Here is a 17,740-nt window from a genome sequence, read left to right as displayed (position 1 = left end):
GACTGTCTTTTAAGCTCCCCAAGACTGGTTAAATTAACCATTTTCAGAAAGGTCTTTGGAATGCTAGAATAATTTTCTAAAACAGCAAAGTTTAAAACATTTCTTGCCATCCAACAACCCTTTGAAATCTAAATGTGATGTTCAAATTTATAATAATAATAATAATAATAATAATAATAATAATAATAATAAACATGACAATTAAGTCAACATTCAGTCCAGAAAACAGTGGATATTACTGTAGTGCTGGAAAAAACCAGACGTGTACCTACTCAGTGGCTGGATTGGAGACCATTAGGAGCTCTGCAAAGACAACTCAGTGGCATAATAAATATCTCCTACATAATTTGTTCCTTTGTCTCATTTTGGGTGTTTTAGCTCCTGCGGCTGCATCATGTCAAGTTGACCTTCCCAAGCATTGACTTTTTCAGTATCTCACCTAAGTTCTGTTAGCCAGAATTGCATCTTTCAGCCTCATAAACCAAGCACTTTCTAAGCTTGCTACACCTCAGTATCCTTTTGATTCTTCTCCTATAATCCAAAAGCCATTTGAAAGAAAGCTTCTCTTGTTCAGCCTCTCTGTTAATCCATATAATTAATTACCTATTTTATCCTAAATGAATCAAGCACTTTTCTGCAGTTCAGCAACCACTAATAATATGAAGAATTAATGTTTTAATTCTAACAGTCTGCATACTGCTATTGATCCAAATATCAACAGGTTGATTACAACAAAGAAAAATGCTAAAAAAGAGAAAGAAATATATCGTATTATCAAACGTTTTTGAGCTATGACCCCGACCTGGCCACAGTGATCCATGTGACGGTCATCTCCAGGCTTGACTACTGTAATTCGCTCTACGTGGGGCTGCTCTTGAAGCTGACCCAGAATCTCCAGCGGGTGCAGAATGCTGCAGCGAGGCTCCTCACGGGGTCTCTGCCATGGGAGCAGATTCACACAGTCCTTTTCCAGCTGCACTGGCTCCCGGTAGAGTACAGGGTCAGATTTAAGGTGCTGGTTTTGACCTTCAAGCCCTTCACGGCCTAGGACCCTCGTACCTACGGGAACGCCTCTCCCGGTATGCCCCACGGAGGACCTTAAGGTCCATAAATAGCAACACCCTAGTGGTTCCGGGCCCTAAGGAAGTCAGATTAGCTTCAACCTGAGCTAGGGCCTTTTCAACACTGGCTCCGGTCTGGTGGAACGCTCTGCCTCATGAAACCAGGGCCCTGCAGGATCTGATTTCCTTCCGCAGGGCCTGTAAGACAGAGATATTCCGCCTGGCCTTTGGCTTGGAGCCAATTTGATTCCCTCCCTCCCTCTCTTTTCTTTTTCCTTTCTCCTCCTGTGATGAGGCTGCATTTTAATATTTTAATGTTTCAATATTTTAATTCTTGTATTTTAATTTTGTTTTTAAGTTGTAATCATTCAACTTGTTTTTATTATTGCTTGTAAGCTGCTCTGAGCCCGGCCTTGGCTGGGGAGGGCGGGGTATAAATAATAATAATAATAATAATAATAATAATAATAATAATAATAATATTATTATTATTATTTTAATCACCGAGATCAAAGCAGTAAATGCAAAGCTAATAATGGATCCAATTCTGTCATGTACCAGAAATGTGTTCCTTTGAGAGCAATATTCAGTGTATAAAAAGAACCTGTTACATAAAAAAGTGGAGTCAGGAAGAGGAGATTTAGGTGTTTAAAGGTATACACACAGATTACTGTAATAAATGTACTTTGTCACCCAGGCCCATAAATATATAAAAAGACTAAAAGGCTGGAAAGTTTCTGCTTGTTCCTCGCACCCAGTACTCTCAGGTAGAATGCCTTTGAGCATAGATGTTCCATGGTTAATAGTAGCTGCTAAATGTTTAGATGCAGAACAGTGCTTAACAGCTATCAAAGCTAATGGCCATAATCACATTCTTTGCAACTGAATTCCTCCATTTAATTATGTCCCACGTCTGTCTAGAACCTTCTGCCTGTCCTGACCAATTCATGTAATTGTGTGACCTTGAGATTTAGTATTGTGAGAGATTTAGGTGTGTAAGATTGTGCTGCAAATTGTTAATGTGTTGGTACTGTGCACTTAAGTGCACAACATACTTACTCTTTTTTCGAATCAGCATCACAGTTGCAGTGGTATTTAGAGTCAGTGCAGTTCCGTTCAATGCCACACGCACACTTCTGAATGCCTGGTCCAGAGCCACCCCAATAGTAGTGTTTTTCATTGCCACGCCCAAACCACCAGGTATACGGACTGCCCTCTGTAAGGATAAAGAATGAAGAAGTGGTCATGCTAAATACAGCAGAGCTCCTGTGCCAGCCACATTGTATCTCAGAGCCGCTGGGCACATCTGGAAAAGAAATACATTGCTCAAATGAGATTAGAAATCCTGATGCACCCAAAACATCACGTGCATGCTCATTTATCTTTAGAAATGATTTGATCCTTTATTTATCAGTGGTGGTGGCGGGGGGAGCGGAGTTAAAATTCTTAAGCAACTGATGTTTTAGGTGGACTCGGATCGGAACAGACAAGCAGCAATCCAAGATTCTTGGGCAGCACCAAACACCTGATTCCATCACATTGAAGTCAAATCCCTCCTCTTCAGTGCATGAGGTTGAGATCCGATGTCAGAGGGAAATTGCAGAGGCACTTAGCCACAGACACAGATCCACAAGACAAACATGCGGTGACGGGGCGTCTCTGGCCCAAGGATGTTGCATTACTATCCTCTCAGTTAGAGGACTTCATCACAGATGCACAGCCAAAGTCTTCCCAGCTCCATCAGAACAGAAGACTGCCAGAGTGGACAGGGTCCCTTTAACAACAGGGCTGGATCTAGACACATCAAAACAGTGTTTCAGGAAAACACGTTGTAAACTTTATTATGAGAAATCACATTGGCGAAAGACGGGACTCCACGACTCCATCTGTTGTCATGGTGTTATAATGCATATAAAACAGTTTTTCTTTCCTAATGTAACTGAGTCCCTGGTGCACCAATTATGTGTTCTCTTCATATGTGTTAGGATCATTACAGTGTTTATGAAGTCAGCCTGTCCACATGGACTGTGAAAGACTAATATTTAAGCAGGTGGTTTTAACTGATGTGTGCATATACTAGGGGAGTGTGCACCAGCCACAAGACTTGACTTGTAGCTGTAACTGTAGCTGTAGAAATACTTCCTCACAATATTGTTTCCTATTAAAACCCTGAATAATTTTATGCCATCTATGACTGTGGTAGCTGCACTTTGATAAACGACCAGGCGCTGGTGATCTTTATTAGGAACACAAAGTGACATGGTGAGGGGAAAGAAGGTTAAAATTCCTTCCATCTCCACACCTGTACTCTGCTGTGAAAGAAATTCGGAACAAAATTGCTGAATAACTGTTTAATGCTGGAACCCACCTTAGGGTCGAGGGTGGGTATTACTAATAGAAAAACCCATGTGGTGGGCATTGCGACATCTTGTGGCAGAGAGTTCCATAAAATAATAGGCTGGCCCTACGTATGTCTAAGTAGGTGAGTTCGGTGGGCTTACTTCTGGTGACTGTACACAGGAATGCAAACTTAATGAAGCACTCTTGGAAGAAATAGTACCCTATTCTAGCACCCAATGTGACCTTTCATCCTTTGTTTAGAACAGAGAAGGCACTGGCACTCGACTCATGCCTCTGTGAGTATATGCAGGAAACGTCCCTGGCCACTAAGACCAGGCTGGAGAGCACACCTTACCCCTGTGTACCAAAATAATTTAGGAAGGGGCTGGGAGGGATCAGATGGTTGCAAGAAAAGCTTCACAGCATTTGGTGCTTCCAACAGAATCACAGTCGGGCATGGAAGGGAGTGGCTCCCTCCGGCTCAACACTGCAGATGACCCAAACACAGGCAGGCGAAATGGGAAGAGGGTAAGCCCCAGTTCTCAGGGAGTTAAGGGGAGAGTTGCTGGGATTAGGAAAGAAGCAGGAGTCTTGTTGGTTGTGCACAGGAGGCAGCCTGAGAAAAGGGAGGGTCATGTGATGAACTGGGCTCCTGAGTTCGGAGAACAAAGGGCTCACCAGGTCTACTCTGAAGCAAGAGTGGACCTTCAAGGGGACCTTAGAGGGGAGAGGGCCCCAGCTGTGAAGCGTCACATTCTCTACCTGTGGGCAGGTTTCCAGGGACTTACTGTATTGGCCTAAAGTCTGACAGGAAGGGGAGAACAGAAGGGAAGGCGGGGCAAGGATAAGAGAGCATGAAAACTGGCATTGGGGGATGAAAATTGACCCTGGATAAGGGGGGGGGTTGAGGAGGGGTTTGAATGAAGAGAGAATCAGCACCGTTTAAGTGTGTTTAGAATGCTGCATCATTATTTCTGCCCCACTTGCTGAAATAAGTAGAACTGGAATGATGATCATACTTTTGTCATCCAATTTGAGTACAGCCTGCCATGTACCATATTGCACAGGTTTTATTTCTAGCTGTTCTGCGAAGACACCAAGGCTCACCCTCCTCCTCCTCCTGCAGAGCCTAATTCTCCTCATTGTCAATGCCTCCCTTGCAAACCCAGCTAATTACAGCACCAGAAGGGAAGAAAATTGCTTACATTTATCAAAAGAGGGATTATAAGTAGAAATGATTAATGAAAGTAAATGATTAAGTATATGAAAGTAAAATTAGCAGTTGGATATAATGATGATGGGCTGTATGAGAATCTGTAGCTGCAAACATTCTGAATGACAAGCTCTCATAGTAATGGAACCAATCTAAGGATTTAAATGTAGGAGATAATGCTTTGCTTTTTAAAGCTGCATGCTTTGGTGGAACAAAGTTTGCTTCCCTCAAGAATCATGATCTCTGTCATTCCTTGAGCTGTTTTAAGCCATCTTCCTAAGTAGCCCTTGAATAGAAAGCATTTTGTTTCATCTGCTACTGCAAAAACAACTCTGCACCTGAGTTAGGGTATATTTTGATTCTGAAGTACTACAGGTCATGATTTAGCCTAGACATCTCTCTCCCCCCCCCCCCCCCAATGTGGTCCTAGGGAATTATCTGAATACAGCCCCTTTGCTGAAACTAAGCAGGTCTGGGTCTGATCACTGCCTGGAAAGGAGAGCACTGGGGCGTCCTATTCCCACCTTGAGTTCCACGAGGGACGGGAAATAGAAAACAAAATGTACTAAATAAAATAAAACTTGTGATCCACAGGAAGCAAAAATAGGAAGTTTACCAAGTCTGCTTTGTGCTGCAAAGATGCCTGGTGAACTGCATTCAAATTTCTGGCGTTTCAAACTGCATAGACATGATCTATCTGAACTCATAGCCAAGGCATACAGAAGGACAGATTGTGAAGGTCTCTGTGTATTTAAGTGACCCTGGAGAGTTGGGTATATGGTGCTGTGGACACTGAAATCCACATTTCCCCAATATCTCACTCAAATTCCACAATAAGATCTGCATGTATCTGGGCTCCACCCCTCCAAAACAACAGCAACAACAAAACTCTACGAATTTGGAAGAGTTTCCAACAAATGCACATATGTGGTGTTTGCACTGAAATCATCAGGATGGTCTATATTTATGACATTCCTGTCCTTCACTAACTGTAGATTTAAAGCAATTGTTTGTACGATTTTTGTATTAAGGGCCTTGTTTTTGCTATGCCGAGAACAACACACAAAGAAAATGGACAAAGGCTGTTAGTATTCCCATAGATCACCAGTGTCATAAAAACAAAAACTTGCTTGTTTGATAAAATATGTCTCCTTGAGAACCATTTCATTTAATATGAAAACATTCCTATCAGAGTTAATGTAGTATGAACTAAACTCGGAACAGTCAATAACATATTTATTTCTGACATAATAGAAGAATGCATGGCTTTCAGGGGAGCATTTTGCATTCTAGTGAGCATTTAATAAAACCTATTATTTCAAAATACTATTGCTTGAGAAGAAAGAAGATTAATTTTATCACTTTATGGAAATGTTTTGGAAAGATTTTCAGTGTGCCTGACTGGGATTCCATTGAAGAAATAAAAAGTTCATTTAGACACTTGAAATGGCAGTATTTTCAAAAGACTGCAATGACCTTTAGGACTTCTGAGGACTTGACACGTGTTCAGTTCTAAATGGCGTCAGTCTTGCTCAGAGTTAGTTTGTCTAAATTCACTCAAGTCAAATGGATTTTAAGTAGTCTAACTCTGGTCAGGATTTCAGTTATGGCCTGTGGTATTTCAGAATCTGATTCTTCTGACATTCAGCACCAAAGTAGCCGTGACATTAATTGTGAGGGTGCAATTAACTGCTTGCTTTTTTCCTCTTTCTTTTAACCAGTGGCTGGGTAACCTGAGGGCACAAGAAGTTTAACTCTTTCTCTACCTGTCACCTCATGACACATACTGAAGCTGCTATTAGCATTTCAAGGGAAGCCTCCTCTAGTATCAATGCAATTGTCCTTTGATATGCAAATAAACAGCTTCAGAGGGGCAATTTTTGCTAGGACTGTGGCAAGAAGCAAAAAAGCCAAGCTTCCCACTGGCTGCTGTTTACATAGCAATGTTGTTTAGTTGTTCTTGACCCCCTGGACCAGAGCGCGACAGGCCCTCCTGTCTTCCCACTGCCTCCCACAGTTTGGTCAAACTCATGTTGGTAGCTTCGAGAACACTGTCTATACCAATAAACAGGCACAATTAATTGCATTCACATAATTAATGCCACACCTAGGACAGTTCCAGGTGACTTGTTCATTCAGCATTCATCCTGATTGATTTGCAGGGAGATCAGACTGCACTGGCTATTCAAGGAGCATTCATTCAGATTTACTTGTGGGGAGTTTAGGTAATGTTGCATCAGAGCAAGCGTTATTCCACACTTCCCAATGGATTCTCTCATATTTGAGGAAAGCAGGCTTGTTGCTATCCCCCAATCAGATAGCACTGCATAATTTTTTTGTTGGTAGTATGTGACTGTGAGTCGAGAAGCGCCCCCGGTTCAGCACTTACTTATATTTTTGATTGCTTGCTGGCCACAAATGAATACCAAAGCAAAGCATGCATGCGTGGGCAGTTGGGCTAGTAAAAAAAATGGCAAGTGACTGACCTACTTGCAACTCTCTGGAGTGAACATGCCCAAATCATGTTTGCCTTCTCTGTTTTTTGACCCTGGCATAGTTCTCTTTTTACGAATAAACAGCAACAGTAAGTAGTGCGGAGACCAGGCTTCTGAACCTCGCTGAGCGACATGTGTGAGGCAGCCCATTGCTTGGGCCCGGCTGGCTCATCTGCAGCACAACTGACTGTCTGACGTTAGCAAGACGGGCAGGAAAGTGATGTTGGGGTGGTGAATCCTGGGGGTATGCCAGCTTGAGAACACATCCCTGAGCCAGGATTAAAGCAAGGAAGGGAGCAGGGAAGAGTGGGGGTCCGTCCTTGTTATCTTTTTGCCTTTCACTAGCTATGGCTTGTGTGCCAACTCTGGCCATTCTCACCATGCTCTGGTAGGGATGCCTGGGCCACAGTTCCCCCTGCATTTGTAACCTCAAGACTTGATCATTGCAACGTGTTATCTGTTCCCCTCCCCAGTCATGATCACATAGCAAATCTCCCCCTGGAGCAGCAATTAGCCTTAGAAAAAACCTCCCATTTTTACTGGGACTGGCAAGGATTAAAACCTTCCCTTTGTAATTAAAGGACTTGTTTCATTTCCCCTTCAGAGTTTTTAATTGGAGTTGTTTCTCCACTCTTTGGCCTGCCGCTAGTTTCTTTACTGTTTTTTATTTATTGAGGATCCTATAGCATGTAAGAATGTACATATAGCAGTTACCACTTTATGAAAAACTACGTGAGAAGTCAGCAACATAACAGGTAGCTTGGATTAATCATTCTGGTCACCTACTGTTTTCTTCCTATTATCACTCTGAAACCTTTCCCCTCTGATATTACAGATAACCTATAGTTTATTTCAGCTGTCAAAGAGACCAAGTCCTGCTGGCAGTTAATTTGGTAATGATGTGATTTATGGAGCCTGGCTAAATGTTGTGGTTAAGAGATGTTCTTAAAAAAAGGAAAGCCAAGGCAGTCCTAAGTAGGAAGTTTTAAAGCAACAGTAGCAGCGAGAGCAGTGGGTCAGCAAACCTTTTCAGCATGGGGCCAGTCCACTGTCCCTCAGACCTTGTGGGGGGCTGGACTATATTGGGGGGGGGGGGGATGAACGAATTCCTATGCCCCACAAATAACCCAGAGATGCATTCTAAATAAAAGCACACATTCTACTCATGTAAAAACACGCTGATTCCCAGACTGTCCGCGGGCCAGATTTAGAAGGCGATTGGGCTGGATCTGGCCCCTGGGCCTTAGTTTGCCTACCCATGAGCTAGAGCAGTGTTTCCCAACCTTTTTTGGGCAAAGGCACACTTGTTTCATGAAAAAAATATCGAGGCACACCACCATTACAGCCCCGTGACGTCAGCGCGCAGCGTCACGCCGGGAGGGACGCACGAAAGTGTAAGTTTCAATTTTTTCCCCTCCCCCTTGCCTTCCTTCTGTGCCAACCGCCAAAAAGCCAAGAAAAAAGCCAAGACTTTAGGGCAGCAGTCGACACGGAAGAAGCTCCTACCTAAGGACAGGTGCGACGGCCGTGTCCTCTTCTGCCACACTTGGCAGCCCTGCCTCACGGTCGTGACTCCCACCCTGATTTCTCCCCGCAGTCTGTCCCCCGACCTCTTCTGAAGGCTGGGGGGGGGGGGGACAAGGGCTTTTCTTCCGACCCCCAGCATTTTAAAAAACCCCGGGACAGCGGAGGACTTCTCCGCTGTCCGGGGCGATTTAAAAGCCCCTGGGAAGGCAGGCAGGGGGGACAAAGATTTTCGCCCCCCGCCCGCCTTCAGAAGAGGTCCTGGACCTCTTCTGAAGGCGAGCGGGGGCGAAAGCCTTTGCTCCCCCCTGCCTGCCTTCCCGGGAGAGCGGAGAAAGGCAGCGCGTCCTTGCCGCTGTCCCCCGACTTGGCTGGAAGGCTGGCGGGGGGAGAAGCCTGCTCCTTCCCGTCGCCAGCCCCGCAAACTCGGGGGACAGTGGGAGAGGCGCAGCGCGCCCTTGCCACTGCCCCCCGACTTGGCTGGAAGGCTGGTGGGGGGAGAAGCCTGCTCCTCCCCGTCGCCAGCCCCGCAAACTCGGGGGACAGCGGGAGAGGCGCAGTGCGCCATCCCGCTGTCCCCCGACTTGGCTGGAAGGCTGGCGGGGGGAGAAGCCTGCTCCTTCCCGTCGCCAGCCCCGCAAACTCGGGGGACAGCGGGAGAGGCGCAGCGTGCCATCCCGCTGTCCCCCGACTTGGCTGGAAGGCTGGCGGGGGGAGAAGCCTGCTCCTCCCCATCGCCAGCCCTGCAAACTCGGGGGACAGCGGGAGAGGCGCAGCGCGCCATCCCGCTGTCTCCCGACATGGTTTGGAGGCTGGCGGAGGGCTTCCTCCTCCCCCAGCCCCGCAAGCTCCCAGAGCGATGCCAAAGCTGCGCGCAGCTTCGGCATGGCTCTGGGTCCCGTTCTGGGGGAGGGGGAAGCTCGGGCTTCCCCCGCCCCAGCCCCACGCCTGGCGGTGGGGGAATAAATTTTTTCCCCTTTATTCCCCCCCCCCCCCCCGCCAATTTTTCCCGCGGCACACCAGGCAAAGTCTCGCGGCACAGTAGTGTGCCGCGGAACACCGGTTGGGAAACACTGAGCTAGAGTCTTCATCCAAACACTGCAGTCTTTTTAGTGGTGCTGCTCTGTACATACAGCAGTCTGACATGGAATTTGATATGAGAATGGCATGGAAAAACATGAAGAGAAATCTTTCTGCTAAATTTCTGTTTCATGTTCCTGTTTTATAGGAGCAAGGCCTGATAAAGGAGGCAGCAAAACTACTTCATGCAAAAGTGAAGTCCAGAAGATGCAGGAATTAAAGCAGAAGTATCCTACGGGTCCAGGTTTTCTGCTCCATTGCTAGAACTAATGGAATGGCTTCTTGAATATGACAGTGATGTGGGATTGAGGATTGGAGTGATCATTCTGTGATATTATGGCAGTGGACAAAGCTGTATTGTAACTTTCGAATAAATGTGTTTAAAAAACAGAACAGAACAGAACAGAAAGAAGAAGAAGAAGAAGAAGAAGAAGAGTTTGGATTTGATATCCTGCGACTTTTCCAGTCGAGTGAAGTACAGGAGTGGCTGCGTAAAGGGATCTGGCACGTCAGGGTCACCAGATGTTGGGTTGAAATAAACGACAGACGAATGACAAGTGTCATATGGGAGGCATCTCCCAAGCATGTCTCGGGGAGTCCCTTTTATTGAATATTACAGCATTGCCACATATGTGCTTGTTGCTGATTGGTTAACACAAATACAATGCAAGGGTTGCATATAGACATTAATCATCAATAGATTAAAGGTTGGGAAAGGGAACACAGAATTGGACAGGTATGAAAACCTCCTTATTAAACTATTACTAATGATTGATATAACAAAACTTAAAAGAGCATAACTATCGCATTCCGTAGATGTGGTCAACCATGCATTAAGAACAGGTCAGGGTACGATGTTTCATGAACTCAATGTGAACTAAACATTCTAGGGTGGGTGAGGAAGGAATGCTTCAGCTTAGAGCGGTTTGCCAGAGTCATGTGCAGAAGCAAAACTTCCCATCAACTACCCTAAGGAGTCTCAAAGCGGCTAGCATTCTCCTTTCCCTTCCTCCCCCACAACAAACACTCTGTGAGGTGAGTGGGGCTGAGAGACTTCAGAGAAGTGTGACTGGCCCAAGGTCACCCAGCAGCTGCAGGTGGAGGAGCGGAGAAGCGAACACGGTTCACCAGATTACGAGTCCACCTGTGATGGCCTGGGAATCCGATTCAGAGAGTGAACCGGAGGAATCCCAGCCGGCACAGGAGTCCCCGCCTCCAGGGCCGGCTGAACTGGGGCAGGGCCTTGATTCTGAGGAGCCTGCACCTGTGCTGGATCCTCAGGAGCAGGCACCAGGTGAATCAATTCTGGCCCCAGAGGTGGTTGAGGACTCAGTGCCTACAGGTGAGTCTCCCCCTGGGCCCAGTAACCCTTCAGCCTCTCCTGAACTGCAGAGGCTCAGGGCAGAGAGGCGAAGGGAACTGGTTTCTCCCAGGAGGAGTGCTCGCCTTAAGGCCAGGAGAGGCGGGGCTCCTGGGGGCCGGGACCGCCCCTGGCCTCAGAGAAGATAAAGGCCAGTCAGCCCGGTCCCAGGTTGCGGGAGCAACGTCATCGTTGAGTACCTGCTCCTGTCCGGACCCAGACCTAACCCTCCAGTGTTCCTGTCCTCGCTCGGCTACCTGTTTCGGACCTCGCCCCGCTCCTTGCGAACTGTTTCCAGGCTATTGACCCAGGACTGGACTTCGACTACGTCAACGGTAACCTTCCCCCCCGGGACCAGCACACCACCGCTTTTAACCACTACACCACACTGCTCCCTAAAAGTGTTTAGGAATTATGCAAACTGGGAAACAAACCAGAGCCAGGCATTTGTTGCCTTCTCTTCGTGTGAAGAAGGTGGTTTGCATAGATTATCTGGATCCAGGGGGCAATCTGGAAGCAAACAGGTATTGACCGCAGCTCAGACAAAGAGTGCAGGGCAGAGTTGGAAACTTTAAAGCACCCTTCTCCAACCTGGTACCTTTTCCAGATGTTTGGACTCCAACTTCCATCCACCTCGACCAGCATGGCCAATGGTCAGGGATAATCAGAGCTGAAGTCAAAAACACCTGGAGATCTGCTCTGCACTTTAAAGGTCCCAGTGAGAGCCTCTTCATCCCTTGGGCCGTCTGATCCCTGCAGAATTGGCAAGAAGCTGCTCAGGCACAAAGCAGCAGGGGACTGAGGGCACAGGATCCACACCATACCTTTAAAGCACAGGACTTGCCCCAAAGAATCCTGGGAACTGAAATCCCCACCCCAGCTGTACCTTGAATGCCTGGTGCAGATCTGCTCCCAGTTCCAGACCTATGCTTATATTTGCCTGTGGGTGGATTGTAGTTAGCCCTTGTAATTTGAATTAATGATGCCTTGAGCTTATTTCCATGCACCAGAGCACAATTTAGCTCTGAAGCTTATTTTTGATGTGCCGAGGTGCGCAGAGAAGTGTGAAGCTGATATCACTTTACATTTGCTAGTTTTCACTTTCAAAGAGTGTGTTTAAGGTAAAAAAATATCATATCTGCAATGTATGGCTTCAAAAATGAAACTTCAGACAGATCTGTAGGAAATAAAACAGGAGATGCAAAATATCCTGGCTATCAGACACTTGATTAAAATGTCCTTTTCATGGAAGTAAACACCATTTCTCTGAGCTCGCAGAACAAGCTTGTTGCATGGATGGATTGCTTCATTTTCATTACAGGGACCTTGTCTACCTATGTTCAGTATTCCACAGCTATTCTCAGACAAGTAGTGCAATGAAAGAGCCCCATCTTCTTCCAGGATTAGCAAACTGTAAGAAAGCAGCAGGAATGGTATCTGTCACCTCAGGGAAAGAAAGGATTCTTGACAGCTTCATTAGGCTGTCGGGAAGATTCACTTATGGACCCTGAATCTGAAAATCTGCCGCCATGTGGATGATTCCTTTCTCAGTGAGACACATATTCCCTTTGCAACACCACTAACTGAGGCTGGCTTGTTATATTTTTCTTGGCTATCATAGCCCCAGCAGTGAGATTAGATGCCCTTGCATGCTGTGGTCTAGTGATTGTGACATTGGACTTGGGAGAAGGACGACCAAGCTCAACCAAGCTCAATCAAGCATGCCACCGTCTCTTAGCGCCACAGCTAGAAGGAGTAAATAGATGAAAGTGCTTTGCTTTAGGAACACTGGAAGTGGCCTTCTGTGGAGTCAAGGCTATTGAACTCCCTTGCTCACTCACTCATTCCCAACCTGATGCCCCCAGCCAGGGATGATGGGAGTTGCAGCCCAAGGACACTGGGTGGCACCAGGTCACAAAAGGCGGATTTATTCCTTGCAGAATAAATGCAGAATTGGCTAAGCTAACAGATAAACTACGAGAGAAGAACAAAAAGGACTTCAAAAGAGTCTGGGAACCATTTATACTTTATTTGCAGAAAGAAGAAGAAGAAGAGTTTGGATTTGATATCCCACTTTATCATTACCCGAAGGAGTCTCAAAGCAGCTAACAATCTCCTTTCCCTTCTTCCCCCACAACAAACACTCTGTGAGGTGAGTGGGGCTGAGAGACTTCAGAGAAGTGTGACTGGCCCAAGGTCACCCAACAGCTGCATGTGGAGGAGCAGGGAAGCGAACCCGGTTCACCAGATTATGAGTCTACCGCTCTTAACCACTACACCACACTGGCTCAGAAACAACAGAATGGACCGGATTCACTGGCAGGATTTGAATAAATGTTCACAATTTCATTTGAGTAACAGATATTTCAGAGAAATGATAAGGGATTTTATTTTTGTGTAGGAAAAGCAGGATACAATAAATAAAACTAAATAACTCAGCAGAGGTGCAGTTGAGGGAAGTCCAGAGGAGGGGAGGGAGAATAATTGTAAATAACATGATGAATGAGATTTGTATCATTATTTGTTATGAAATTCAATAAATATTCATGTACAAAAAAGTTGTTTTTTTTTAAAAAAGGCGGATTTAGCCCAATATTGGTCTCCAGGCTTTCAGCCCTCTACGGAGTTGCTGGGGATGGAACATGGGATATTTTACATCAAAAGTATGTGCTGTATTCTCTCGGTTGCATAAATCAGTCAGAAATAAGTTAATTCAGCGGAATTTGCTTCGCCATATTGGGCACAATTCAAGGAAGGTTGCAGGGGAAGATGGCACTGCTGCAGCTTGAGCACAATAGTATTACACACTAAATACAGTGGCTCACAGAAGCTTGTTCTCAGTGAGGTCAGAATGCTCTCCTGCTTTGGTATTTGTTGAGGCAACATGACTGCAAGAGCAGTTGGAGGGACATTTGGGGGAGAGGAGAATGAGCAGAGCCTGTTTCTTCTCTTAGAGCCTGGCCTGGGGCAGGAAGAGTGGATTAAAAAGGGGTGGGGCATTTGCAAGGGACTATCAGCAAAGGATTAAGCACCTACCTCCTCCTCACCATTTCTGGGCTGCAGGCAAATTTCTGCCATTGGTCCCTTCCAACTCCGCAATTCTATGATTCTATAATTCAATGATGATCTTTGTGGGTTTATTTTGGGGTGCTGTTTTAGCTTACTTGGACCTGCAGGCCAGGCACATTCAGCCTAGCTGTTGATCTTCTTTGGAGGACTCTGGGAATCATTTGCAATGCACAGGGGTTACTGGGTTGTGGCTTGATATATGAAGATTCAGGACAAATGAAAGTCCCTTTTCACACAGTGCGTAATTAAACTATGGAAATTGCTCCCCAAAGAGGTTGTGGTGGCCACCAACTTGGATGTCTTTAAAGGATTATTAGACAAATCCACAGAGGATAAGGCTATATTCTGCTCCCCCATTGGAGGCAGGACACCTCTGAATGCCAGATTTTGGGAATCCCAGGTGGAGAGGGTGCTGCTGCCCTCCGTTGGTCCTTGCAGGGTTCCCATAGGCATCTGGTTGGCCACTGTGAGAACAGAGGGCAAGCCTAGATGGGCATTTGACCTGATCCATATTCATCTTATATTCTTATGAAGTGTTTCTCAAAGGTAAGAAATCAGGGCGCATGACACCTTGGGGCTTATCTTGGGTTTCTTCTGTAGCACCAGAATGTATGGGAAATGTGCTGGCAGTGACAAACCTTTTCTTTCTATTTCTGCATAGCTACAGCTGAGGGTAATGCATATTCCTTTGTTCCATTTCCCATATGTGCAAATCAAGGCTGCAGGTTAGAATCCCCGTGTCACCCACAAGGCATACATTTGGTTCCCCTCCCTTTTATTTCCTGTTCTTCAGTGTTTACGACGGAGATGTGTGCCTGTGCAGTCAGGAGGAGGAGGGGGCAGAACCTGAGTAGTCTGCCTTAGGCGACAAAACGTCTTGGGCGAAGCCCTGAACATCCCACTGCGCTTTGAATTGCGACCCTGTAGGGCACTGCCTGGTGTGCTGCTTAGTGAGCATTTCCAAGAACAAGAAATGTAAAAACCAGCCCTGAGGCAAGATTTCCAGCTAGGCTGATAAGGCCTATTGAAACTAAAATCAAACACACGTGTATCGGGCCTTCGAAGGCCTAGGGGGTGGGCGGGCTGTGTCCTTTGCAGCACAGATCAAGTCCTCCCACTGCAATTACATCTTGATCCACAGCAGCGCCTCAAGCCCTGCATTGAGCATCTGGAAATATGCCTGGGTGCTCTTTCCCCCTCCCTTCCCAGCACACCTTACTCACTTCCAGTGCAGCCTGGGATCTTGGCTTCTTCCAGTGCAGGCAGAGTAGGCTGCTTGCCAAGGACAACTGGGCCAGTGCCCCCCCCCAGCCCACAGTGCTTACCCAAAGTCCCCCCCCCCCACTCCTGTGCTATAACCATTCACTCTATGCTCTTCCTCCTCCTCCTTGGTCTTTGCATCACTATGGTAGGCTTGCCATACAACTAGAATACTGCAGTTGGCAGCAGTGTCCGGGCGGAAATTGGCAAAAATGTCCAGGATAATCCAGTTGTATGGCAGCCCCTGTCAACATTGCTGTTTCCCCATAAAAATAGCTCAAAAACAGCTTTTTTGGCTCAACGACATTGCACCCCCCCCCCAAGCTCAAGAACTTTGCCAGAAAAAAAAAGCCCAACAGCTTTTCTGACTGGATTTTCACTGTTTGAAATATGGCAGCCCTACCCTATGGCATGCCCTCTATAGCTCTGGAGGAAAAAGAATCCACCAACTCCTATTGAAAAAGAGGGCAGCAAAGCCCTTCAGGACTCTGTTTCTCCTCCTTGCCTTGTGATTAGTAACATCAAGCAAATCAATGCAAGCTATTTGCATAAAGAAGGATATTTGTGACTTGTGCCCACAGCCAATCTGCTTCAAGCGCTGTGAATGCTGACTTCATAAGCAGCAGCAGTGACCATATCCTTGCAGAATGCTCTCAGAACCAGGCAACCAGGGTAAGCTTGCTGCATTTTAAGATTGCACCATCCACCCCCTGCCAAAAAAAGCACTGTGATTGGAGTCTTGGGTGAAATTCTAGCCCCGGATTGGAAGCGAGAGCTCTCAGTCAGCAAAGTCTATTCCACCTCCTTCCCTTTGCATTCTGCTTATATGTAATTAATAATGGCAACACTTTGGAGAAAGCCTATCTGGCTTCAGAGAGGCTGCTTTTTAGTTCTGGGTTGGATAAATCACTACAACCTGATTTGGGTCCACCCAACCTGTGTTGCAACATTTTGTAGTTGTCTTGACCCAATCCAAATTCAGCACAGATTGTTGAAAAATGGCCCAATTTGATTTGGGATTTGGACAAATCAGTCCCACAGCCCTGTCAGCCATCACCGAATCCTGGTAATCACAGTTTCTTGTTTGAGTTGGATATAAAGGAAACCGTTTCATTAATCCACATTGCATTTAATTGCAGGGTGTTGAGACAGGAGCATAGTAGGGCAGCATTAAGCCAAGATATGTACATTCAAACTGGGCTGCCTGTCTGAGCAGGCAGTTCACAGGGAGTTTTTACATGGCTTGCTGGGTACAGACCCCCTCATAAAATTCCTCCACAGTGCTTTAGCTCATCTCGGTAGATAGTTGGGTGATATGGAAGAACAAAGAAGCTTCAGCAACTTCTGTGGCACTCACACAAAGAGATCAGTTTTTCCCAAAGTATTTCCAAAGCTATGGCAAAGGAATACAGGAGACCTAAGAGACCTAGTATAGCATTGTGGATGATTGATAAAATAAACACAACAACACAGCCATGTGCAAAGTTAACCTTGCAAACTGGAGCAGGGAATAGAAACGGTTGCAGAAACCTTTCTCTGCCATCTGTTTCCCCATGAAACTTCCATTGAAAAGCTGTTTCACCCTGTCCCCAAGCAGGCCTCAAAACTCTGCTGTTTGTGTTAGTAATCACACCTAAGTCATACCTCATCAGTATAATTAATCTTTGCATATGGTGATGGTGCAGAACTCCTACAGAGAAGCCAGGAAATATTACCTTCAGGAACAGAGTCATTTTACCACATCAAACTCATCTCTATGTGGGAGTAAGTCTGGTATATAGTCATTCCTATAAAACTTTTGCAACTTTCTCCATTTGTGTTCATGCTTTCATATCTCATTTTTTCCTCCAAAGATTGCCACACTGGCAACATCTTGGTGGAAAAACCTAAACTGGGAGCCAAAGCAAGCACCCCGCTGCCCTGCTCCAAATTTCTCCCTCACAAAGCTGCTCTTCCGAAGGAAAAGCAGCCTTTGTCACTTGCAAATTCTGCCCTGGGTATTCTATACTTAAGACTGACAGTGGGGGAGAATGCTGGCGATGAGGGTGAGGGGAGAGAAATGGACTTCATCCATTTGCTTTAACAATGGAGTGTCAAAGATTTTATATTTGACAAAGGAAAATAGATTTTGGCTGAAGTTATTGCAAGCAGGAGAAAGAGGGAAGGATAAACATTGTTCTGTGCAACCTACATGATTTCACATTGAAATGAAGGGCAGTAAACTAAATAGATTTCAGAAGGGGAAAGAGAGAACTTGAGCTGAAATCAGCCTGAGCACGGAACCAATTGAGTAGGACGTAATGGAATCCATTGCACATACAAAAGGCAACATCGGAAC

At 45.9% G+C, this 17,740-nt stretch overlaps 1 protein-coding gene across 2 annotated transcripts in view; it reads right to left on the bottom strand.

Moving 5' to 3' along the window:
• Positions 1–17,740, bottom strand: part of CNTNAP2 (contactin associated protein 2) — a 950,652-nt gene that overhangs the window by 135,942 nt on the left and 796,970 nt on the right. For both annotated transcript variants that reach the window (XM_028751461.2, XM_077916554.1), the window contains exon 14: positions 2,121–2,277. In XM_028751461.2, coding sequence (XP_028607294.2) covers positions 2,121–2,277 — 157 coding nt within the window. The remainder of the gene's footprint in view (positions 1–2,120; positions 2,278–17,740) is intronic.

The sequence above is a fragment of the Podarcis muralis genome, chromosome 12, assembly GCF_964188315.1.
Source record: "Podarcis muralis chromosome 12, rPodMur119.hap1.1, whole genome shotgun sequence".
NCBI classification, from domain to species: Eukaryota; Metazoa; Chordata; class Lepidosauria; order Squamata; family Lacertidae; genus Podarcis; species Podarcis muralis.
This window is presented reverse-complemented; position numbering and strand designations above follow the sequence as displayed.